The 24,349-nt window shown below is 42.7% G+C and overlaps 2 protein-coding genes across 3 annotated transcripts in view; both read left to right on the top strand.

The window, feature by feature from the left end:
• The first annotated feature begins 3,596 nt into the window (after positions 1–3,596).
• Positions 3,597–16,446, top strand: ZBED1 (zinc finger BED-type containing 1). Of its 2 annotated transcripts, none has more exons than XM_064408246.1 (2): positions 3,597–3,735; positions 10,623–16,446. In XM_064408246.1, the coding sequence occupies exon 2, from the start codon at positions 10,674–10,676 to the stop codon at positions 12,759–12,761; it is 2,088 nt and encodes a 695-aa protein (XP_064264316.1). In that variant the 5' UTR covers positions 3,597–3,735; positions 10,623–10,673; the 3' UTR covers positions 12,762–16,446. The 2 variants fall into 2 exon arrangements, with proteins under 2 accessions (XP_064264316.1, XP_064264317.1); XM_064408247.1 differs by lacking the exon at positions 3,597–3,735 and adding an exon at positions 4,270–4,406.
• DHRSX (dehydrogenase/reductase X-linked) overlaps positions 3,602–24,349 on the top strand; it is a 162,837-nt gene continuing 142,089 nt past the window's right edge. Inside the window, exon 1 of the mRNA XM_064408248.1 lies at positions 3,602–3,735. Coding sequence (XP_064264318.1) covers positions 3,624–3,735 — 112 coding nt within the window. The 5' untranslated portion in view covers positions 3,602–3,623. The remainder of the gene's footprint in view (positions 3,736–24,349) is intronic.

The following is a 24,349-nucleotide window of genomic DNA, read 5'->3' as shown; positions in this document are numbered from 1 at the left end:
AACAATCCACTGTGTATCTTCCCTAGTGTCACTGGAGAACAGCAGGCATGTCCCATCAGATGACTGCTCACAGCAGAGGAGCCTGCTCTCAGTCCCTGGGACTGTGTAGTTTGCAGACATCTCTCCCTTTGGGAAAGTTTCTTTCTAAGCAACTGACCCTCCCCCAGCTACTACGAAGGCTGCCTAAGAGCTTACAGCTCCGTACAGATCTGCTATGCTCAAGTGCCCAATATTATGCAAGATGATGTCTAGTTTGAGGGAACCTAAAATTACTCTTCTTATATAGAGGAAGGAAAAAAAAAGGCATAGGTCAAAAAAACCCAAACCAAAACAAAACCAAAAAGGCAGCCTGTCAAAATTGTCTGTAGGTGCAAAAACCCCTACCATGAATTCCAGATGTAATCCCAACTGACTGTTTCCCAGCACTGCCTATTACTGTGAGCAACTCCCTACTGAACCTGAAAGCTCCTCAGGCATTTAACTATATTCACCCACACATGTTAAGGAGATCCTGTTCTGGGAAGATAGGCACTTATCTCTTGCCTCAAGTCCCAGTACAATCCAGCTTAGGAAGACAGGCATTTAAATCCCTTTTAGAAGCCTGAAAAATTAGCAGCAGTCAGAATTATGTCTGACTTTTTCCGACATGGGCCATCAGTTTCCACGTAGGTGCATAAGGCTGAGAGCATGACTTGAGCTAAGCACAGGAGTGCCAGTGTGCATTTTACCATTAGTGAGGGACTGATGTGTCACTGACATTCTACAAGACTGCCCCAACTATTGCACCACACACCACACTTGGGTAGGAAGCATCAACCTCTGCTACTGTGCGTGGATACGAGGAGTTGTTGGCTCCAGTTCTCATCTCAAGAGAAGAAAAGAACAAGGGGAGCAAACTTACATGTGGAAAAGATGTTCCCATACAGAAGACAAGAAAAACAAAGCATAACCTTTTAACTCTCCACCCTGTGCCAGAGAGCATCTGGACTGCTAGGCCAATCTTGGGTTTGCTTTTGTCTTCTCTGAGGTGGCCCTGTGCCTCATGAGGCTGCAGCACTTACCATCCACACTACCTGATGGTTGCTGGTTATGCCATTCTGCTGGGAAATTGGAGCTCAGGGCTTAATTAGAGTCTAAAAACATCACCCACTTCCTTTCTTACAAGTTTTTGCATCTTTATGCAAAATGTGGGTGGAAGCACTGTGATCTCACTAACGTCAGTCCTGCAGTAGGGATAGAGAGGCTGGATCCTGTGTCGATGGAGTGTTAGGAGTGTTTCAGATGAGTTTCCAAGAGGAGATCAGTGCTCTAGCTGTAGGCTGGCTTTGCCCACTGGCACTGTGAGTTCAGTTGCAGCCAGCGGGAAGAAGGAGGCACTCTAAGTGCCTCAAAGAAAGCTGTCATTTTCTGCAGGTCTTCAGAAGTGCCTCTCTTTGTGTCCTCTGCCCATACAGCAAAGCTGAGGAATTAGATTGCTCCTTTTGTCCCTTCCAGGGCTAAGACACCTAAAATTTCATTGAGCTAATAGTGTCTCAGTGAGGTATCTAAAGTAGATGGATGAGATTCCAGCCTGAATACTTGGGGGTTTGGAGTAAATGATTGCAAGGAAAACCAAAGTGTCAATAATAAGATGCAAGCGGATGAAAACCAAAGAAAAGAAAGTATTGATTAAAATAAGGATGTATTAGAAGACTATTTGAAAAGAATCAAAGACTACAGCCTGTTGTAATTATTTTCATTCCTCCTGCATGGCCTATTAGCTTTAGAAAAAAAATAATACATTGTTGGAAAAAAATTTTCTCATCTTTTCTGTGACACTCTACTCATGAACCACAGAGGGCTTAAAATCATTTGCAACATGCTGAGAAAAAGTGGTGGGTCCAATAAGACTGTAATGTTAACCCATCAGTTTTCCCTCACTTAGTCTAATTCCTTGGATAGCATTGTCTGAAAAAAGACAGAGGAGTATTTATTGCAGTAGCTTGAATATGCATCAATTGATTTTATTATAGTAGAAAACCTGAGAAAGTATGGTTTATTTATATACAGATTGTGTAAATACACTGTAGGCAAGTTTCACAGTTTAATGTTGAAAGGGCTTTCATTAATGGTGTAGTTCTGAGAAAAGGATATAAAGCAACATAAAAGAGTCAGGATTTGATTTTTACTGAGATAAGTTGAAAGAATAATTCACCTTTAGTAAATGTGTTTCTTCTTTCATGTTGTTTTATGTGTTGCTCTTTCTAGTATTCCATGCATGGTTGCAAAAAAAAATATACATTAAGAATGAATCCCTCATTGATGTGACTTAATGATGTCTATAATTTATGTTTGCCTAATTCTCTGTGTTAATAAAAAAAAATCACTAGAGATCCATAAAATTAAATGGTTGGTTTTGTCCTGGAGCAACTACACACTGTGCTTTTACTTTAGGTGTATTTCTGACAGAAGACATGAAGTCAGTTCTGCTGAGCAATGCAATCTGATACTGAAAAAGTATGTTGTTAATTGTATTATTTTTTAGAAGGTATGGAGTGGGTTTTTTTAAAGGCTAGGAGATTGCATTTCAAATACACTTCCAGAACTTTGTATGGCTTCCCATCTTTCTCAGAGACAAAAAGTTACCTAAAGATTTGAAACTGAATATATGGGCCAACGTTTCCTATTGTGCAATGACTATTTTAGTTTGTATCGATACTGAGGCTCATCTGCATTTTTGCAACCCCCCCGGTTCTGTGAATGAAAACCACGGCATCAGGACTAGGCGCTCTATTTCCTGCAGCCGAAACCAGCCAAGAACTGGTAGATAGGACCCGCTTCTCTGTCCCGAGTACTCAGACTAAGCCTGAGCATTGAAAAGTGACAACACGCTATACCATGCATGCGATATACCATTTATCACTGTAAAGAAGGTATCCGTCAGACAGGTGTAAAATCCCGGCTCCTGAGGTACACTGAGCTACATTTGGAGAAATCGGTACCTGCAACTGAGACCTCGGGAGGAGTGAGCTGGAGGGATGCCCGAGGTGAGAGGGGCCGTACCCAGACCCAGCGACGCCGTGGGAGTCCGCAGCGGCCCCTCATTTGTGCCAGAGTGAAGGGAAATGCTGAGACAACGCGAGGAGCGCTTTCAGCCACGGGATCCTGAAGCCGTGTGCCTCGATCCGCCTAGGCACTGACTGGCTTGTAGCTGTCACAGATGTGGCAGCGAGAGTCCCTGCGCCCCAACCCCGGCGGCCTCACCGGGCCGGCTGTCACGCCGCTACCGCCTCCCCCCTCGCTGCAGCGTCTCCGTCTTCCCCTGCCCAGCTGCTCGGGCGTCCCGGCGGGGGCTGAGCCGCCGCGTTGTCGCTGTTGCCGCCGCCGCCGAGGCCGGTCCGCCCGCCGCCGCCCCTTCCCTTCCCTTCCCCCGCCACCGCACATGCCCAGAAGGGCGGGAGCCGCGGCGAGCCCGGGCGCTGCTGTGACAGCGGCGGCGCTTTCCCTTCCGTGGGTGGGTGGGGGCCGCGCCGCGCCCCCCGGCCCGGCCCGGCCCGGCGGAAACACTGCGCCGGCCGCCTGCTCGCCCGGTGCCTTCCCCGCCGCGCCCCGAGCCCGCTGCCGCCGCGGGGCGGGAGGCGGCCATGTCGCTATTGTCTGCGCTGGTGCCCTTGCTCCGGGTGTACTGCATCGGCCTCCGCGTCATCCTGCACCAGCTGCGCCGCCGCTTCCAGCCGCGGTGCGCCCCGGCCTCAGGTGAGCACCGCAGCCGGCGCCGCGGGGCGGGGCGGCTCCGGGCCGGGGGGCGGCAGCCCCCGCCGCGCAGAGGGGAAAGTTTGCCGCGCCTCCCCCCACGCACCACGGGCAGGCGGCAGTTCGGGGCCCTGGGGCCGAGAACGCGCGGCCCAGCCGGGAGCGGCCGGACAGGGGCAAGGAGAGAACAGGGCAGGGCACCCGCGACCTTGGCTATAGCGTGGGGGTGCCCCATCCCCCGAAGCGGGGCAGGGGCTGAGGCACCGCGGCGGCCCCGGCACGGGCGCTGCCGCCGGACTCCTCCCCTGCTCCCCTTCGCTGGCTGAGCAGGACCCGCCGAGCTGCCCGAGGGCAGCGGTCCCGAGGGGGCTGCGACTGGCGGGGCGCCCTCCCCGCCCCCGCCGCACCCCGCCCTCGCTGCCGGCGCCAGGCCCCGGCCCCACCGCCCCGTCCGGCCCCCGGGCCGCGGCCGCCCCGGACGCGGGGCGGGGCGGGGGGCCGGGCCCGGGACGGGCGCCTGGCTGCACGCCGGCCTGACTTGTGGCCTCGGGAGGCGGTGTGGGGGTTCCGTGGTCCGGGGGTCCCTGCTCCTCTTCTTGCTCTCTTTGGCTCTCTGACAGTGTCTCCTGAGACCTCGGCTCAGAGCCGCGCGGGCGCTCCCTCCCTCAGCCCAGGTAGGTGCTTGGAAGGCGGGTAGCGGCGAGCAGCCTCCCCCGGCCCGGGCGCTCCTGCTGCCGCCGCCCGCTGTGCCCCCACCGCACCGGGGCGGCCGGGACCGCCGCTTCGGCTTCCCTGTCCCGGCTGCTCCGGGAGCGGAACGTACCTGTGCTCCAGAAGCTTAGTATTTGATACCGGCTGACACTCGATGACAGCCTTTAAGCTGACAAGTGAGTGACACTTGTAGTTTTTTCTAAGGGACTTCAGATTAGTCGTTGGTTTAAGAAGTTAAATTTTTGCACTTTTCTGATTTGGATCAACAGTGTGTTCAATGCTGACTTGTGGGAAACTTTGAGTTTGTCAGAAAAAAACAACGATCTGCTTGCATTACTCTTGAAGAATAAAATGTTTCTGAATTTATAAACTAAGAGCAAACTATGAATTCAGGCAGATGTTGTAGGTTATCATCAGAGCTGACAATACAGCTGCATTGAAGTCCATGCCTTTAACTTTCTCTCCTTTTCAGCAAGTAAGCCTTTGTGGCCCTGTAGCTAGTTTTAACCAGAGGAACCATAAAAAAAGTAATATTGAGAGGGCCTAGTGTTTCAGTAAGGAGTTCAGGCAGATGAGGATATTGGCATAGACAATACTGAAGTACTGGGAAGGAGACAGAATAAGTACACCGCACAATAGGAGCTTATTTGTTCATCTTGTCACACGTCGCATCCTTGGGTAGTGTTTTGTGTACTTTTTTTTCATTCCTGATTCTTCTGTTGGGATTCCCTTCCTTATTCTCAAAAGGCAGCAATGAAACCCGCAAACAAACGAGAGGACCCTGGTGACAAAAAGGGCAGATGCGCATATGGTTTGAAGTCATCTGAACATTTTTCTAGCATTAGCGTTTCTTGGCAGAGGAAATTTGGGTATTTTGCCTAGGGTGTGTAACACTTTCCAAATCTTTTTTTGAACCACAGAGAAACAGCATGATGAAAATGTGACCCAGTGTTTTGTTGCACTCTGCTCTTTGCTGCTAGTGAAAAAAAACTGTTGAATTTGGAAATGCCAGAGGAAGGCAATGAAGATCCAACCCAGGAAATGTCACTTACCAAGTGGGACCAAGGCAGATTTGACAGATGTGAAAAGTTTTCTTTGAACCCTAACTTGTGAATTTTTTTCCCAAGGACAAGTGGTTTCCTCCTCAGCTAGTTGTTTGCACGCAGTTCCCTCTTGGCAGTTACCTGCTGCCTTGGTTTCACTCGCTGTGTCCAGCCATTGCTTAAAGAAATTATTCACCTTAACAACTGGAGCCTTTTTACCCAGATACCTCGTTTCCATAATAACTTCAAAATAGTGATGTCAGTGTAACAAAAAGCAAAAGTGTTGTTAGAACAATCTTGGATCAGTAAACTACAATTCCTGTAAGAAAACCCGGGGTACCTTTTTCAGACAGTAATCTAGGAAGGTGTGTATGTTTAAAATTTTCTGTATCTTTTCTAAGGGGTGTCCGTAACTCTCACAAGTACAGGCATTTTATTGTCAGGGTGCTTTCCTCGGGAGAGCTTGGAGTAGCAAAGGGGAGCTGGGACAGACAGGACGGGGAGGCAGAGGTAGCCATTCCTCTGATCCTGTCTTCCTTGGCCCCATTTTCCATATCAGAGTTCCCACTCTGTGCAACAGCACTGCAAATCTCACTTGAAGATTTAAAAGAGAGAGATGATCTTCTGGCTTGTCCTTTAGCTCAGTGGATGAGTAAAAGGTTCTGGTCTGAATGCAGCCCTTCTGCCTCTGAATTTTCCAAGAAAATCTTGCTTTCTTATCCTTCTTGTGAAGAAGGACTCAGGATTTTAATCCAAGTAAACAAAACTAGTTTCACTTTTATTTTTCCTTACCCTAACTCAAGAGTTGCATGCTCTTGGCACATGTGCTTTTAAAAGTGACCCATGTGTTCTTTCACATCCTACTGGAGTTCATCTGATTTTTTATAGATGGAATTGAAGATATTTTTTTGGGGGAAAGAGTTTGAGCTCTGAAATCTAGGTTCAGTGCAAAAACCTGGTAATTGTTTTGACTTGCAAACTGAAAAAATAATAACATTCTCTATTCAAGTGAATGTCCCCCACCTCAACACAGAGTAGGGAAGTTGAGCTGAAATTCTGATCTTGAAGCTCGGGGAAGGAAAATATAGAGCTGAGACTACAAACAGGGTGTGCAGTTAGCGATTGCTTCGCTAACTAAAATCGGCATAGAGGAAAGTGCAGAAATAAAGGGGAACTTAAGTTAAACTTAAAAATACTTCTCCAAGTACTAATTGCATAAACAGTATAACTGCTAATATGTAGTTTTAGTGTTCAGTGGTTTAAACTATTAATAGTTTTCTTAGAAATTACTGTTTGGACTTTTTTACAGTGCTTAATCTTAGTTAATTGGAGGGAGGAAAAAAGCCTTGAATGACTAAAGTTCCTGATTAAAACAGCTTTTTAAGAACACAAATCTAATCAGTGGATTGATAAAAGATAAACCAGTATTAATTGTGACACCAGGATATTACCAGTGGAAATGTGATCATCAAAAGTCATCCTACCAATAAGAAAAATGGTTCATATAATTAAAAGCTCCTCAAGAAATTTATTTGGCATCTTTCTCCTACATTTTTTCTTCTACTATACATATTTCACTGAAATTTAGTAGAGCAAATCTAAATCCTGAATGTTATGTAGTACTTTGAAAGTCTTTGTAGTTAAATTTGGAACCTGTAATGTGTAGAAAACTGTATCTGAAGAAGGTGATTATATGGATTAAGTTAAGGAGATCTTAAAGGTGACTCCTTCTTAAAAGTGGTTGAAATTTCATACATTTTTTTAATTTCCTCAATTTTTAGTTACTCAGTGTCCACATTTATACCAAGTTTCTTTACAGTTAATTGTGAAATGTTGATTTAGGATCATGCATCTCTTAATTTTGATTCATATTTTGAGGTCTCTTACTTTATGTGACTAAAGCGTAGTGGGAGCCTGAGCACTTCCTGCTCAAAGCTGTGTGAGCTCCTGATAGTAAATCATCCAGAGGTGGATAAGGAAATGACCAGATAGAAAGGATTGATGGCAGGCAAAAATGCAGTTACATCAAGCAGTTAAACTCTCTCCCCACGCATGCCCCTAAAAGAGTCATTAAGTTAGTTTCGGAATGAGGAATCACTTTATGATTGCCCCTCTGGTGACTGAGGCAAAGGTTGTGGGACAGGGATACCCACAGGGTGCCATTGCTGTTCATGCACAAGGAGGTAGAACAAAGGTTGCAGGGTGTCTGCCCCCCCACGTTCCCTCACATCCCGGTGCTTGGTTTCACAATCCAAGTGACTGTCGTGTGGGTTTTGAACCAATTTTCTTTGCCAGTGGGGAAACTGAGCCCTGCCTGCAAGGGTAGCACGGCTACCTTCCACGACACAAGCCACCACTAGCACTGATATTTTGGCCCAAGGCCTGCCCTGGAGAGGGAAGTCATGTGTTTATGTTAGGAGAATGAGACAGGGAGTCTGAGAGGTGTAAGGAGACAGCATAGTCTACCCCCAGAACAGCAGGGATGAGGTGCTAGGGACAGAAAGTCTGGACTCTTCCTCCTCCTGTGGCAGCAGAGTTTGCTGCAAAGCCAGCCAGGGATCCTCTCTGCAGGCTCTTAGAAACCTCTGTCCTGGTACTGGTTGGTGGTGATGCATGGAGAAGGCAAGGGAAAGAAACAGCAGCTTCTCCAAGGTGCTGTTGTGTGGGTAAGAATTCAGGGTTGCTGTTGCTTTTGCCAGGACTAGACTATGAACACTGTTTTTCTGAAAGTGAAGTTTACCTCTTCCTGGAGTAAAATGAGAGGTGTGGGGTTTGTGTTTGTGTTCATAATGCTAGTTATGCTGTATAACACTCTATGAGAGGCAGGCATGATGAGCAGTTTATATTTGAGCTGCTACTAAAGGCTGTATTATACTGGCATATCCTTAGCTGTGGCAGTGCTGCTCTGGGCCACTATTGCCAAGTGCCTGATACATCACAAAATGAAGGCAAAGCTGTGACATACATAAGAATGAGGAGTGGGGTGAGTCTGTAACACTCCTATACTCTGAAAAACCTTCTGCTTTGTCAGTTGGTGATGAACTTTTTATGATCCAAGGTGCGTCATACTAATTTTGAACATTAAAGATGCATCAGCGCTTTTATTTCAGTGCCTTCCTCCTTACTTTCAGGAATTGCCAGGTAAACTGCAGGGGTAGCTGTAAGATTTAATGAAATGCCATGAACTTCTGTGCTTCCTCGAGACACCATGTCATGGATTGAAACAGAGGAATCTAAAGGCTATGATAATATGTATCAATATGATGTGTCAGTGCACTATCTGATAGCATGGCAGGGTTACCTCATTACACATTACACCACTTGGTCTTTCAAAATCATCCGTTTTTGTGGGATTGCATACCTTGGTGCTGTTGATATGCACATGTTTGGAATTAGGCAGCATTACCATGTTGAATCAATAGTTTATCCTGGCAACTTAAAGGCACTGAATGAATCACAGTAGAAGGCATGCTAGTAGGCAGAACTTTGCCCCTCCCTCAGGAAAAAATGCAAAGTGTCTACACCCAGAAGTAAATCTTCAGAACAAATCCAATAAAATGCTTGCCCTGCATCTCTCATTCTGCTTCTAAACAAACAGTTGTGTTTAGATAAGCATGTTTAGTATCAGTTAACCTGTCTTTGGTTTTCCATTCGGGGCATTCAGAAAATGTTGCAAAATACCAGCTGCAGTTTAGAGAGAAAACTTGTCTTTTCTTGTGAATGTTCTCCAGCAGTAGAAAGCACACCAGAGAAGCTTGCACACATGCTTTTATTTATTTTTTTCTTTTTAATATTCCCTTGCAGCAATATGAAAAAGTCAGATTGTTCCTTCCTGCCCTAACCAGCCAGTCTTACCACCTGAGGATTTCTTGGCTTGGGCACAGGTGCAGCTCCTGAGCAGCAGAGAAGTAGCAGTGCTGTTGTTTTCAGTCTGACACTCCTTATGTTCCTCTCCTGTTCTCTTGCTCTGGATTTTTGTGAAGGAAGCTGCATCCTTGTCTAACTAATGCCTGCCTTCTCAGTGCTGGCCAAGGCCCTGGAAAAGGGCTTGTTGCTGTCACAGTGGAGTGGAAGAAATAGAGAAGTGTCAGTGCAATCGTGTTGTGCTGTGACTTGGCTTTTTGGTGTAGTGATTTCAGCTTTGGTGGCTGCCAGCTGCCAGCACTGTTCACAGAGGCATTGTAGGCCTCAAGTAGCACTTGCATGTGACTGCACAAGAAGTGTTTTCCTGTGCAGATATCAAGGTATAGATTGCCAAGTCTTGCCTTATCACCATACTCATCTCTAGTGTCATCCCCTCCCAGCTTCTGTAGCCTTTTGAAGAAAGTGCTGCAAAATTATTTTCCAGCTGATGTGGATAATAACAATTATTAGTGCTTCCCTGTCTGCTTTTCCTGTGATTATAATGTACTAGTGTTCCAGGAACCACAAATGTGAGCTAGTACTTCAGGAGATGACTTTGATTTCAGAAAGAGAAGGACAGGAAAGGTGTCAGACACGTATTGTTGATCTGCATGTAGGTTCAACCTCCTTTTCCTTTTATTTCAGTCAGAAAACATCTTTACATTTGAGAGGAACAGATTATTGCCATAATTTGCATCACAGATTTTTTTATGATACTTTTAAAGTGAAAGCTGGAACAGTTAGATCAGGCTTGCAAAACTTCTTTTAAAATAAACAAGAAAACCTTTGCTCCTTCACTATCAGGTTTCAGTTGAAATAAATGTTAACAGCAAAAACAGTTCAGTAATTCTTTGGCAAGAGGATGTTAGTCTAGCTCTAACTTAAGAGGCAGGAAAATGCTATAGCAGATGACCAGTTCTTGTGACAGTAATTTATCAAGTCTGTGGTGGTACTTATGCTTTCTCTACCCAGAATTATGAAATTCCAGAAAAAAAATATTTACTCTGGTGTTCTAGCTCAGTTTCACAGAAGAATGGGATGTATTAAAACCCCTTTTAATTTTTGACAATCCAGTGGGCTTCTTATAGGTCACACTTGCTGCAAATTTCATCTTTAATTTTGCAAATGTAATTAGTGAGTAGGTTTCTTGATACAGAAACGCTGATTTCACATAGTTGAGTGTGGTCAAACTTGTGCTTTCTCATTGTATCTTTATCTTACTGCCTTTATCAGGTACTCATTAATGAGTGAAGGATCAAAAGGTGGGACGGTGGCCAAGAAGCAATGGAGAATAAAAGTTTAGAAGGTTCCCCATCAGACCTAAAGTTAGTGGCTCACCCGAGAGCAAAGAGTAAAGTGTGGAAGTACTTTGGGTTTGATACCAATGCAGAAGGATGCATATTACAGTGGAAGAAGATCTACTGCCGTATTTGCATGGCACAGATTGCCTATTCAGGAAACACATCCAACCTTTCCTACCACCTTGAGAAAAATCACCCTGATGAATTCTGTGAGTTTGTGAAAAGCAACACTGAGCAAATGAGGGAAGCCTTTGCCACAGCATTTTCAAAAATCAAGCCGGAGTCATCGCAGCAGGTTGTTCAAGATAGCCTCATCATGAAGACCTACCAGAACTACGAAAACAAAAAACATCAGGAACTGACATCTGCAGTCATCAGCTTAATTTGCGAGGGCATGTATCCAGCCTCCATCGTGGATGAACCTACCTTCAAGGCCCTCTTGCGAACGGCAGACCCCAGGTATGAACTTCCGAGCCGGAAGTACTTCTGTACAAAAGCAATTCCTGAAAAGTACAGTGCTATTAGAGAAATTGTGCTGAAAGAGCTCACTGAGGTTCTCTGGTGTGGCATATCCACAGACATGTGGAGGAGTGAAAACCAGAACAGGTCGTATGTAACTGTGGCAGTTCACTTTCTCAGCAGCAGTCCTGCCAACTGCCTGGCTGTGAACTCGCGCTGTTTGAAAACGTTCGAAGTACCGGAGGATAACACTGCAGAGACCATTACACGAGTCCTTTATGAAACATTCATTGAATGGGGGATCAATACAAAAGTCTTTGGTGCTACAACAGATTACAGTAAAGACATTGTAAAAGCTTGCTCTCTCTTAGATATTCCCGTACAGATGCCTTGTTTGGGGCACACTTTTAATGCAGGAATACAACAAGCTTTTCAGCTCCCCAAACTCTGCAACCTTCTTGCCAGGTGTCGAAAGCTGGTGGAGTATTTTCAGCAGTCTACAGTCGCAATGTACATGCTGAGCGAAAAACAGAAGCAGCAGAATATTCTCCACTGCATGCTGGTAAGCGACCGTGTTTCCTGGTGGGGAAGCACGCTCGCTATGCTGCAGCGCCTCAAGGAGCAGCAGTTTGTCATTGCGGCTGTTCTCGTGGAGGACAGCAACAACCACCACCTCATGCTGGAATCCAGTGAGTGGAATACAATCGAAGGGCTGGTGGAGCTGCTCCAGCCTTTCAAGCAGGTTGCAGAGATGATGTCTGCTTCAAAGTACCCGACGATAAGTATGGTAAAGCCACTTCTCCACATGCTTCTGAATACCACTCTGAACATCAAAGAGAACGATTTGAAAGAAATCAGCATGGCAAAGGAGGTGATTGCTAAAGAGTTGTCAACCACCTACCAGCACACACCTGAGATAGACATGTTTCTCAATGTTGCAACTTTCTTAGATCCCCGCTACAAGAAACTGCCTTTTCTTTCAGCCTTTGAGAGGCAGCAGGTGGAAAACAGAGTGGTGGAAGAAGCAAAAAGCCTGCTGGAGAAAGTAAAAGAAAATAGTTTTAGAACTGAGGAGAAATTCTTCTCTGTTTCAGAAGAGCCCCCTATGAAAAAAATCATCATCTCCTCTACTCCTCCTCCTACCAGTGTCATTAACAACATGCTTGCAGAGATCTTTTGCCAGACAGGAGGCGTGGAAGACCAGGAGGAATGGCATGCTCAAATCGTTGAGGAGTTGAGCAACTTCAAGTCACAAAAGGTCCTGGGTTTGAATGAAGACCCATTGAAGTGGTGGTCTGACAGATTAGCACTCTTTCCAGTTTTACCAAAGGTTCTTCAAAAATACTGGTGTATCCTGGCCACAAGGGTCTTCCCTGAACGCCTTTTTGGTTCTTCTGCTAATGTTGTGAGTGCAAAGAGAAACCGGTTAGCCCCAGCTCACGTGGATGAGCAGATCTTTTTGTATGAAAACAGTCGTAATGGGTCTGAGGCAGAACCGGAGGACGAAGATGAAGGAGAGTGGGGTTTGGAACAGGAACAGATTTTTAATTTAAATGACTCGGTAAACATAAACAACAGTTTCTTTAATATTCGAGACAGTGGGTTTGTTTAACAGGACTGCTGCGGTACATTTAATGACAAAGAAAAGAGGTATTTGTCTTAAGTTACCAAAAATTCTTCTGTTGTATGCTATGAATGCTGTAAATATTGAACAGTTGTAACAAACTTGATTTAGCTTCCACTGTCTGTGTTTTTCCCACTGTCTTAAAACATGAATGACTTGTGATCAAACAGCACTGAAATGAATGAGGAAATAAATTCTACAAAGATCGTGATTTTTGACTGTGGCCCAGATTTCAGAAAGCACTTATCCATGTGCTTCCTTTCCACTTGTTTCAGTGGGAGACAAACACATGCTTATGTGCTTTCTATCATAAAATTATTTTCCTGAGTTAGGACCTTGAGGAAGTTTTTTTAAATGTATGCCTCCATTTGTAAATCCTGTGTGACTCAGGATGCTAGCTTTAAATTTTGGATTTTAAAATGTTTTTAAAATCCATAGGTCTGAGCAGTTAATATTTTTAGAATATATTGTTGCTATGGAATGAAAAAAGATCTTGAGCCTAATTTTCACTACCTCATGTCTTAGGTCTGGTCTATGCTAGTAAAGTACAGCTGGTACAATTATGTTGGTTAGGGGACTGATGTGTTATTATTTTAACTGATACTGTGCTGGCATAGGCTGTAGTGTGGATGCATTTATACCACGATAATTTATTTTCCTTTCCAGTGCAGTGTAAATGGTATGAACACTTAAACTGGTATTGCTGTGTCCACATTAGTCCAGTTTTACCATTTAACTGCAGCTAAATGGCAAAATTGTTTTTTTGTTTGTTTTGCTTTGTGTCTAAGCAAGACCTGATTGTAGTCTCTTGTGTTTTTGCAAAGTGGGAACCAAGTGTGGGGTCGAGGCAGTGCTGTGTTACCTTCACCTTGTGCTGATGCCATGGCTGATGCCATGGCATAGTGTGTAGCAGGCAAGGCATCAGGCCTTTGGTAAGGGAGGGAGGGGGAGAGGGCAGGGAGACGTCTACAGGCTACTGGTCTACTGGTTTGTCTATGTTATAAACTCCATAACCTCTTCACTTAACGGGGACTTTGCCCAGGGTAGCTTGAAAATTTTGTTGGCAAGAAAAGCAAAATAAAAAGCTTTAATATTATGTAAATATATTTAAAAGAAGGGGACCCCTGAATTTCCTCACATGTATTTAGTGAATCTTTAATTTTTTTTTGTTATGTTAGCACTTACAATCTTTTTTCACCTGTCTCTTTTTAATTCAGTTTGTAGAGTGGACTTCAGTCCTGTCCTGTGTAATGTTTGAGTACTGTTTCCGATTAGTTGTGTATTGTAACTACTCCCTTTGTGTCTCTCAGCATAAGTGTTTTAAGCCCCTTTGAGAACTTGACAAACAAGAAAAAAGAAAGGAAACCAACCTGACACCCCCCCCCCCGCCCCCAATGTCTTATGAAATACTGCAGGTCATAAACAGGATCAGAGTTCACCCTAGACACAAAATAGGATGCACCAGGTTCTTTTTCTGAGCTGCAGTGGAGAACTGTTGGCATTTTCCAGTTACAATCAAGGTTTGCTTGGGGTTTTATTTCTGTTACTGGTGTTTCACCCCCCCCACCTCACTGTCAGTCTACAACTATGTTGAGCAATATCTGTGTGTTACTGTTCTGGAGGAAGAAAGTTGGGGTTTTTTCATCACAATGACACCTGTGGACATTGGGTTTTAAAAAGAGCACAGACAGCAGGAACATACAAAAATGGGAATGGTGATGGAATTGAATCTATTGCCAAATGGTTTGTTTATGGTTTGGTTTAATAATTTTTGGAAGTTTGAGGCCTCTGTGTTCTTTGTAGGTGGTGGGAAGGGATGGGTGAGTGAGGAGAAAGGACAGAGGTTAGGCTGAAGGAACAGTGGAGTAAGTACTTGCAACTACATAAAGAAAAATGTTTAAGCCTGGGAAAAATGCAGTTAGCAAGTGGTGCTGTGTTTGGCTGTTAGTAAGCCTGGGGTTTCACTTTCCAGCCCCCTGAAAACTGATTTGCACTTGTACAAAGTACATGCACTGTGCATCCTGTTGAATGTTGCTACTCTCCATGTCCACTGAAGAGGTGTATATGTTTGCCCAAGGCACAAAATGCAGGCTTGGCCTAAAATTCCACAAGTAAGTCTGCTATCTGTGAGGGCAACAAAATCAAATTATGGAAGGGAGTGAGATACCTGAGCTCCTGTGACACCCCAGCAGTCTGCCAGGAAGAGCTCTTGGTTTTTGTGGCCATCACTTGCAGGAGCTGCTACCACCACTGCAAGCCCTCCCTCCAGGACCTGCACAAATGCTGGTGTGAAGTGTGTGGATCTTGTCTTACATGAGCATAATTTAAAGCTGTGCCCTCACAATCAAGGCAAAGCCCAGAGCACCCTTAGTCTGGACTTGCCCTTCCCCTGTTGGCAGCATTGTATCCTTCTTCATCCTCCTAGGGCTGAAAAGAACCAGTGACGCTTACAAGAAATTTTACTGAGATCAGTGCAATGCACTGCTCTCTTTCTTCCAGCTTCTTTTTATTTTTTGGTATCCAAAATAAAATTGTAGGTGGTTCAATTGATGTGTCTCAGCATTCTTTGAAAAAAACGAGAAGAAAAAGAGCAAAACCATTGTTAGTCTTACCCATTGTCTGTGAGATTTTTTTATTTAATGTTCTAAACCTGGAATATTGTTAAATAAATCAGAAAAATAAGTTAGTTACTAGATTATCTGTCTGATGTGTGGTCATATCTACAGCACTTTATGACTGAACTCTTCCGCAATAGGGGGAGGTTGTATTCTGAGGATTTAAAGCTATGCATTTATTTTCCTTTTGATCCTGTAAGTTATTTTTTAAAAATGCTGTACAAATCTTTTGGATTAAAAAAAATGAGGATGAAAAATGTTGGAAGTTTAGATGGTTTCTCTCACTTAAATACGTGTGGTGTTTTTCATTTATTGACAAGATTTTCTGTTGTTTGGTTGGGTGGAGAAGGAAAATTGCAGAGCTGTTTTAAATATTGCTACAACTTGAGTTAACCCTCATGTTGCTGCTAAGGGTGGGCCCAGAACAATTTCCTAATAATGCTATTAAGTCAACTTTATGTTTGTGTTTCTTGACAGCTTCTTAAATCCACAGCCTAACGTTTCCTTTTCCCTTCAGTACAGCTGAGACATCTTTTTGGAGGGGCAATAGAGGAACAACCTTCAGCTTTTGAGTACTTTCATGCTGAAAAAGTGAATTTTAACAGGCTCTCAAAGTATGTACTCTGTGTCAAAAGAAGAATTGCCCTTGTCACCAACTAGGTATTGCCAATTCAGGATTAAACCTCAGTGGGCTAGGTGAGGTTTCTTGGGGTAACAATATAACTAAAGGGAGTTTTGGGTTTCTGACCAACTCTTGCACAAATTTCACCTCCCTCTGCCATCAGGGATTATGAGAAGACAAAAGAAAAAATCCTGAACCATACTGAAGTTGAAAAGGTGAATTTTTTCCAGCAAACAATGTCTGAAGTGATTTGGTTTAAAGGAGGGCAATAAAGTTCTGTATTATTTATGGAAAGGGTGTATAGTTTTAAGTTTCTGTTGCAGTGGTCTGTTAGATTAATTTCAAGCATTTTCTTTAACCAATGTCGTGGTGTCCAATTAGCTTTACAGGAGCATTTGTAAGCATGCAGGAATATTAAAAGCAAAAGAAACACAAATTGATTATTTGTAATATTTTATAGGACTTCTGAAAACTTAAAAAGTCATGTCTAGTTCTTGATTTTTAAAAAGAAGGGGCTGCCTGAGGACATTTCTGAAGGAGGGGAAACGTGTGATTATGAACACAAAAGTAGTGTATTTTACATACTCCATGACAACTGGATAAAGGAAACTTCATGCTGGAAAAATTGCTTTTTATTGTCTGCACACCATCCTCCTTTTGACAGTCTCAATTTCTGAGTGTCCTTCTGAAGATCTGGTGATCCTGGTTTTTGGTGGTGTTAATCTAGTCTAGACTGTTTTTGTTCTGCTGAAAGGACTCTTGTGGTCTCTTAAGTTTTGTGGCTTTTTTTTCCCTTTGGACCAGACTGTGTGGTCTGTCTTGCCTTATCTCCTCCAAATTAATGTTCTGCTAAATTCAAAACATTTTTAGGGAACATAGGGAAATTATGGAAATTGCGTTTGCTTTTTTAGTAACATTTGGTGCTGTAGAGAGAATTTGAAGATACAGCTTCATTTTATGTCTGCCTTAAGAGCACATCAGTAAAGCATGTCTTAATGATACTATTTAAACTAATTTCAAAACATCTCTTCAGTTGCAGTTTATAATGCTGTTGTTTTTACATACAAAACAATTTCCTTTAGATTGAACAATAACAATCAATTAAATATGTATTTATTGTTGCAGTGCCCTTCAGTGGCCCTGCAGTTGGGTTAAAATGCCGCAAAGGAACTGAGTTTAACATTAAAAAAATGGAAAAAATTAAAAACTAACCACTGTCTTTGAGCTTGCCATGTGTTTTAAAAATACAATTGGATTTATATGTTTTTTAAAATTCAAAGGCTGTTGCAGCAAATATTTTCAAATAAGAGTCCCTCAGAATTTGGAATTGTTAAAATATTAAGATTTTGAGCATTTCTGCTGACATTTCCACACTGAGTGGTATTGATTTATCTTGCTGCCAGAAGATCACAGAAGTGATGCTGCCATCTGCAGTGCTTTGAAATGATGATCAGATGTAACTTTTTTCAGGTTTTGAAAAGACTATTACCTGCTGCACATGTGTGCTGGTTTCCTTGCATCAAAATTACTTATTTCCAGTGACTTGAGTTTGCCAAGTCATCCATCCTGTCTTCTCTCCCTGGTCCTGCCAGAATGCTGGGTGGAAGCAGTAGGGAGGCAAACTCCAGCTTCTTCTCTTATAGAGAGACTTGTTTGAGAGCAGATAAAATTCAGTTTAAAAAGAGTTTAAACTAGGTTCTTATTCCAGGTCCATGGGGGCTACAGCACCTGTGCCATGCTGTGAGAAGGCAGGGCTGGTGCTTCCTGTCCTCACAGTGCTGTACACTGAGACACACGGCTCAGTGGGACCAAAATTGCCTGTGTAAGGGGAATATGCTGGGGATTTGAGCTCAGCACAGCTAGGAAACTACACTCAGAGCCCAAGGCATAATTAACATGTCAGGGTAGAAATAGTATGTGTGCTGCTTGCCTTAGATAGGGGTTTAAGGTAAATACCATAATAAAATAGTGGTTTGTGCTATAGGCTGAAGCTCTGCCTGGGAAATTTTGTGATTATTCAAATAGTCATGTGTTTAATACTGACATAGAAAAGAGTGTTCTGTGACATTTAAATAAATATTTTATATAGAGAGTAAAGCTTCTGTTCCTATTTGATAGATATTTTGGGGATAACACTTACAATGGTTTTCCTGGAATACATGCCATGGTTAGAAGTACACCAAGATTCAGCTATCAGAAGCAGTGGGGCAGTCCTATTTGTAAGTATAAGAGACAGGAGGGGATATTTTCATTTGAGATAAGTGACAAGTGTCCTTTTTAACACTCTTAGGAAGGAGATAATTAAAGTGCATCTGTAAATGCTTGTGATAGCCTCATAATTTGGCTATATCAGTAGAGAATTAAGCCCTTTGTTTTCCTTAGTTCACTGAAAATATGGCTGTTTTTGTCCATAGCTGTATGTGCATGATGTCATGTTCAACAGTGCTTCCCAAAACAATGCAGAATAAGGTTATTTTTAAAAAGGCAGTTTCTTTGATTACATACAATTTTCTGTCTGTTCATTGTCCCCAAATACTTGCAGTTACAAATGAAAAACTCACCCATTTTTTATTTCTCCCGTGGATACTGCTTTTCTTTTAAATTTGAGACATTTTGTGTGTCGCTGTGTTTACAGACACTGCAATTGAAAGGGTTTCATTCTCCCTTTCTTTCTTTTTGCTTTTTCTGTTTGCTTTTTCTCTCATGAGTCATTAGTTAGGTTTACAGTGATAGGAATTTGCAGTCATAACAAGGAAGATGTCAAGTCAGCATCAGGAGAGCTCATGCCAGAAACATCCCATCCCATATTGTGAATGCAGTGCTCCAAGGGAAACCTTCATCTCAAAAACGACCTTCTGATGTGTGTGTGTGAGAGAGAAAAATGAAGTGCTTTGCAAGCAATGCACAGTTCTGTGTTATGGGTGTTAGTGCTGTTTGGTGTGAGTTTGTGCTTTGGGATGCACTCAGTGCTTTGGCACCAAATAAAAGTTTCTTGAGCACACAGCAAAACTTATATGAACAGAAGGAATGTAATAACAAATGTGGGGAATGCAATTGCTTTACTTATGGGAACAGATAGGAAGTGGGTCCTAGGGAAAACACTGAAATTTTATCAGGAGTCTTCAATTCCTGTCCAAAAATCTTGATAGCATTTAAAAATGCTAAATGACTGGCCTTCCTGTAGTCTGACATTTAAGAACGCTGTAAAACAATTGTTTTACACACTTCTTGGTGTTCACATGCTGCTGGCAATGAGCTCTGTTAACTTCAAAAAACTCCCGCACTCCCAAATGGCCAGGGAAGAGTTCTCATTAATGAGCTATTGGAGAAGAAGGGAGATTAAAGCTGTGACCTGGCCTCCAGCCTGTGGGAATGTGGGCTGAAGGGACTGTTTCTGGATGATATTTTCACACATTGATCTACATAGATAAACATTCACATGCAGTCCAAGAACTTGCCACTGATCATAAATCTGTCTGGTCCCAAGGGAGTGAACATTGTGGTGAGAAAGCCAGTCTTGTGGATGAGTGGAGCGTGTATTCCTTTTGTCCCTCATTCTAAGCCCCACTGTATTTCCTGTGCAGGCAGCAAGTATGTTGGTGCTGCTCTTTGCTGTGTTATTTGCTGTGTGCTTCTTGTATTCCAGGTGTAAGAATAGGAGAATGTGACCTGCATGTTTTCAAGCCTTGGTGAATGCAGGCAGAAGTTCACCTGCACTGTTCATGATTTGCTGCCTGGTTTCAAGGATTAGTGGGTTGAGCATAATACAGTGTTTACCCCATGGTCTTGAGAGCATGAGACTGGCATTGCTGATCACAGATTCCTGTGTACCTGCTCAGAGAAGTGAAGTGAGAAAAGCACAACCTTGTGTGTGTTGTATCTGAAGGTATGACTCAACACCCAAGTGGGCTTAAAGTGCTCACATAAATAAGTTCTGCTGTAGTCTTGTATACAAACCACCTTGTGCATGCTCTGCCCACACCACCCCACCTCCCCTTCATCAATGTTCACGAAGATTTCACAGTTCTTTTTAGACAGATAAATTCAGAGATAATATATGAAACTATTTGTCAGTTGTTAAGACCATTGCAATATGCTTTTTGTGCCTTTTTTGGCAATGCATGCTAGAGCTGATGGAAGATAACATTCTTATTTTATCCCAGAGACAGCTCTTCCCTGCAGTGAGGGGATCAGCTCCGTGCGCAAAGTTGATCTGTTGGCTGCACTTCTGCCTTTTCTCTAGGCTGTTTAGGAAAGTTGCTGTGCTCCACAGAAGGAAAAACAGATTCCTCCAGAGTGTTTTCCCTGTGTTTTTGTGTTGCTGGGGCTGCTTTCTGGTCTGCACATGCCTGAAGGAAGGGGATGGGCCAGGGCTTTTGCCATGATTCTGCTTCTTCCCTGGGCTGATTGGCCCTAGAAGAAGATTGTGCAGAAGGTGACACTGCTGGGTGATGAGTTCTCAAACACCAGGACTAATTTATATTTAGTCTAAGATAAAAATGATAGAAAATGTGACCTTAAAAGGAGTCTGCAGAGTCTATGCACTAACTCCTTGACTTAGGTCTCTAAATACTGATTTAGGGACCTTATGTCCAAAAGCAATCCATTTTGCATGCTCTGCCTTTAGACCTTCTAAAAATGCTGGCATCACAAGTGTGTCTCTTTTAATATCCTTCAAATATTTTGGGTGGACTGTGTATGAGATGCAAACCACGGTAAAATTTTTTATTTTACATGTGTCCATTTTGTCTTCCATCGTGCTTCCAATGTTAGTACCATAGAATTATTCTATCTAAAAAAGCTATTGGAACACTTTAAGTCCCAAATGTAGGTGAACTTCAGAAGTAAGAGAAATATTTTCCCCCACAATTCATACACTGGAAGGCTTAATTATTCTGTTGTTGAAAGAGGCAATTGTAACCGCATTTTGCCCAAATATGGGAGAATGTGAAGTGTAAATATTTACATTTTTAGGTAAAATTCTGAGTAAAAGGCTTAAATGTAACCACCTCATTTTGTGCCCTTACCTGCATCATAGCAATATAGAATGAGACCCATGGTATTTCAATGAGGGTACAAGTGAAAGAACCCTCTTTTACTTAGTCATTATTCTGCTTGTAAGATGTTTCAGTTTCAATGATTCAGTTGTTACAAGCATAAAATCAACATTTCCAGTAGATGTGAATGAGCATTTCTATTGCATGGATCTTCCTCAGTAAACAGGAACTTAGGTTCCTTTGTTAATTTAGAACAAAAGAAAGAAGGAAAATGGGGGTACACTATTATAGGTGGAAGGTTGAGTGTTTGCTTTTTGCTCATGCAGCTGAAGCAGTGATGGATTTCAGAGCCAAGTGATGGATTCCATCTGTGCATTTGAGTCTAACGATGGGCAGATGGTATCTTTGCAAAGGATATATGGTCTTTGTCTTCAAGTCAGCTCTCTGCCAAGCAATGTCTGGTTGTGCAAATTCAAGCTTCTGCAGTCTTTTAATTACTGCAGTTTTGGGGGCTATTTGGCCTAAGATCTTGTTTAGGTGATAGAGAAAATTCTGTTAGCTTTAGTATCTCTGGTGCTAATGATAGGATGCTGCAACTCAAGAAAATGAGCTAGAAAATGTAATTGTTCCTTTGCGTCATAAAAAGAGTTGTTTAACCAAATTCCACTCAGCCACACTTCAGCTGAAGGCACTGGAGATTGTAGAAACTCAACTGAAGAATGTAAGAGCTTTACTGACAGGGCAGTTGGGTGGATTAAGGTCTTGAGTTATGCAGGACCTTGAGTGGACTCCACCTCTGAGTCTGCCTGTGTAAGACAAGTTGCACAACCTTGTGCAACAGCCTTGTCTTGTTTGGTTTAGATGTGAGTGCTGAAGCACCCTCCTAACATTTTGCATGGCTGGAAGGCAGGTGGAAGTAGTAGATCCCATGATGTTATTTTTAGAGATATTTTTGTAGTAGCTAAGTAATAAGTCAGTTTTCTTAGACCATGTAGGTACTGTCCTGCCACAAGTGCTTTCCTTGGGGCTCCCTTGCGCAGTGCTGCAGTAGTGTTGAAGTTCCATGGGCACTGATGTGTGATTCTTGATTCAACTCAGTCGTGGTAAAACGTTTAATGCATTGAACAATGCATTCTTAGGAAATACTTCAATACCTATGCTACTATGATTATGTTTGCTTTGCCTTACAGACTGGGCAAGGATCAAGATTTGTGCACTTAAGAATAAAAACTGTTGTATATCCACACTCAAAGTTTCTAAATTACAGATGTCATTAAAGAGAGTGATTTTGGGTTTGTGGCTTTGTCATACTGTATAAAGTACTGCATTAGAGCTGCAGATGTGGTGGAATAAAGCAAGATTCAAATGGGCATATTGCCAGCAAGGAAAGAATATATTTGAGGGCTGCAGTTCCCAAAGCAGATAACTAAAAAAGCAAGGAAGTTTTGCTTCACATCAGGGTTGCTCTTAAGAAAAAATAAAGTTACATAGTTTTGTAATAAAATAATGACATTTGTTTTCATTTAATCATATCTGTGCTCTGCTAGGAGAGCTTTGATACTTCACAGAACATTAAATGGGCATGAAAATTACATCCCTCATCCTACCCAAAACACCCTCTGAGTTGTATAAAGCTGAGTTAGAGTGCTTGGCTCTGATACATTTCTGCTTTTTGTTGTGTGCCTGTTTTCTGCCAGACTATGCTTTCCGGGTCATGGACATTTTGCTGTCTGAGGGAATGCCTAACCATGATTGCTAACATTGCTCAATATTTTAAATTATCCTGGAGAGGTAAAGAAACAAAAAAGGAAAATTGGACCAAAAAAATTCACTGGACTTGTTTCTGAAGGAGGAGTTTGACGGAACAGTTAAAACCTTTGTTTTTCTTCTTGTTGACACACTGGTAACGCTGGTAACATGGTTGGTATAACTAAACACCTGCTCAGCTCTGCACCGAGTTACCTTCGGATGTGAACTTCACTGGCATGAGGAAATGTACAAACCAGGAGCTGAAGTTAATGAACCTTATGAGTGTTCAATGAATTTGGGATTAAGCTTTTATCTGCTATCCTGTGGGCAAGAGATTGATTGCCAGCTCCAGCTGCCCGGGTGCGATGTGCTGCAGCAGGAGGCAGGTGATGTTCCATGTTAGCCATTTGTACCCAAATTGCTGATTAGGGCCCCAAGGCTGCATTCTTTGCAAAGCCAACCCACAAGGTGTACTCTGTTCCAGGAAGGTTATTTTTAAAACAGAAACAAATACTTCTGTATGATAGTATTTTTTTAACAGCATGTCAACCAGTCCCGACTAAGGAAATTACAGAGGAGTTGGGAGTCAGACCTCATTCTTTAAAAAAAGTTCAGTGGTACCACTGCAAATGGCTTATGAAATCTGCAACAGTCTAAGAATTACACAGAATGAAAGGACTTCGTAAACAAAACGTTACTGGCACTACACTTTCTGCAGACCAGGACTGAGTGATGAAGCTTGTAATTTTTTTGCTGAATGTATCCCAGTGAACAGAGTGCCTGCAGAGCAGTAACTGTTGTCTTTCTGGCAATTGGATATAAGATAGAACTAACTAGATAACTGACTGGTAACTAGAAATGGGACATTTGCACTATGAAACACTTCTTATAGCTGAGGTACAAGGACTTTTCTTGGACATATTTTTCCAAAATAACATCTTGTTAATGAATAAAGTCATCCAGGTGAATACAGATATCACCTAATCTGCCAGCTGAAGTGTTTTCATGCTAATTAATACCACTACCTATATACGCCAGTCTTACTTGTGCAGTCCTAGCTGGAATCGCTACATTTCATGGTGTACAATTTTAAGATTAAATACTCTGCTGAAAATTAGTAGGAAAAAGGTCAAGAAATGCAAAATCCATGTTCTCTTGATGATGCTGTACTTCCTAATTATATGATACAGATATTTGAAGAGCAACTAATTTGAGTCAGAAACAAGTGTCAAGAGCTGCAAACGCTGCCATTAGTAGTGCATAGTAGATGCAGAGTTCTTTGAACTTGGTTTTGGGCATGTATTCATGTCTTCCTGTGGTCCTCATGGGTTCCTTTTCAGAGTCTATCTATTAAAGACATTATGTGTAGTTGTCCAGCACTCCAAGGAGGAAAGGCATATTTGAAGATACAAGAAAGAGGATGTAAAACAACAAAATAGGTGGGCAATGTTGAAGCCCGGACTTCAGCTTAAGCATGACCCTGTTAGGGTTGTATTTTGGTGGCATATGAACTTAACAGTTTATGCTCTAATATAATGATGTTTAATGGGTTTTTTGCTATCAACTGTATATTGATATATATACATCTCTTCC

Source organism: Passer domesticus, chromosome 2 (assembly GCF_036417665.1).
Source record: "Passer domesticus isolate bPasDom1 chromosome 2, bPasDom1.hap1, whole genome shotgun sequence".
NCBI classification, from domain to species: Eukaryota; Metazoa; Chordata; class Aves; order Passeriformes; family Passeridae; genus Passer; species Passer domesticus.
The sequence above is the reverse complement of the archived record's forward strand: the minus strand, read 5'-3'. Positions and strand labels throughout refer to the sequence as shown.

Coding starts and splice junctions, on each gene's coding strand:
- ZBED1 (XM_064408246.1), top strand. CDS start 10,674: ATGGAGAATAAAAGTTTAGAAGGTTCCCCATCAGACCTAAAGTTAGTG.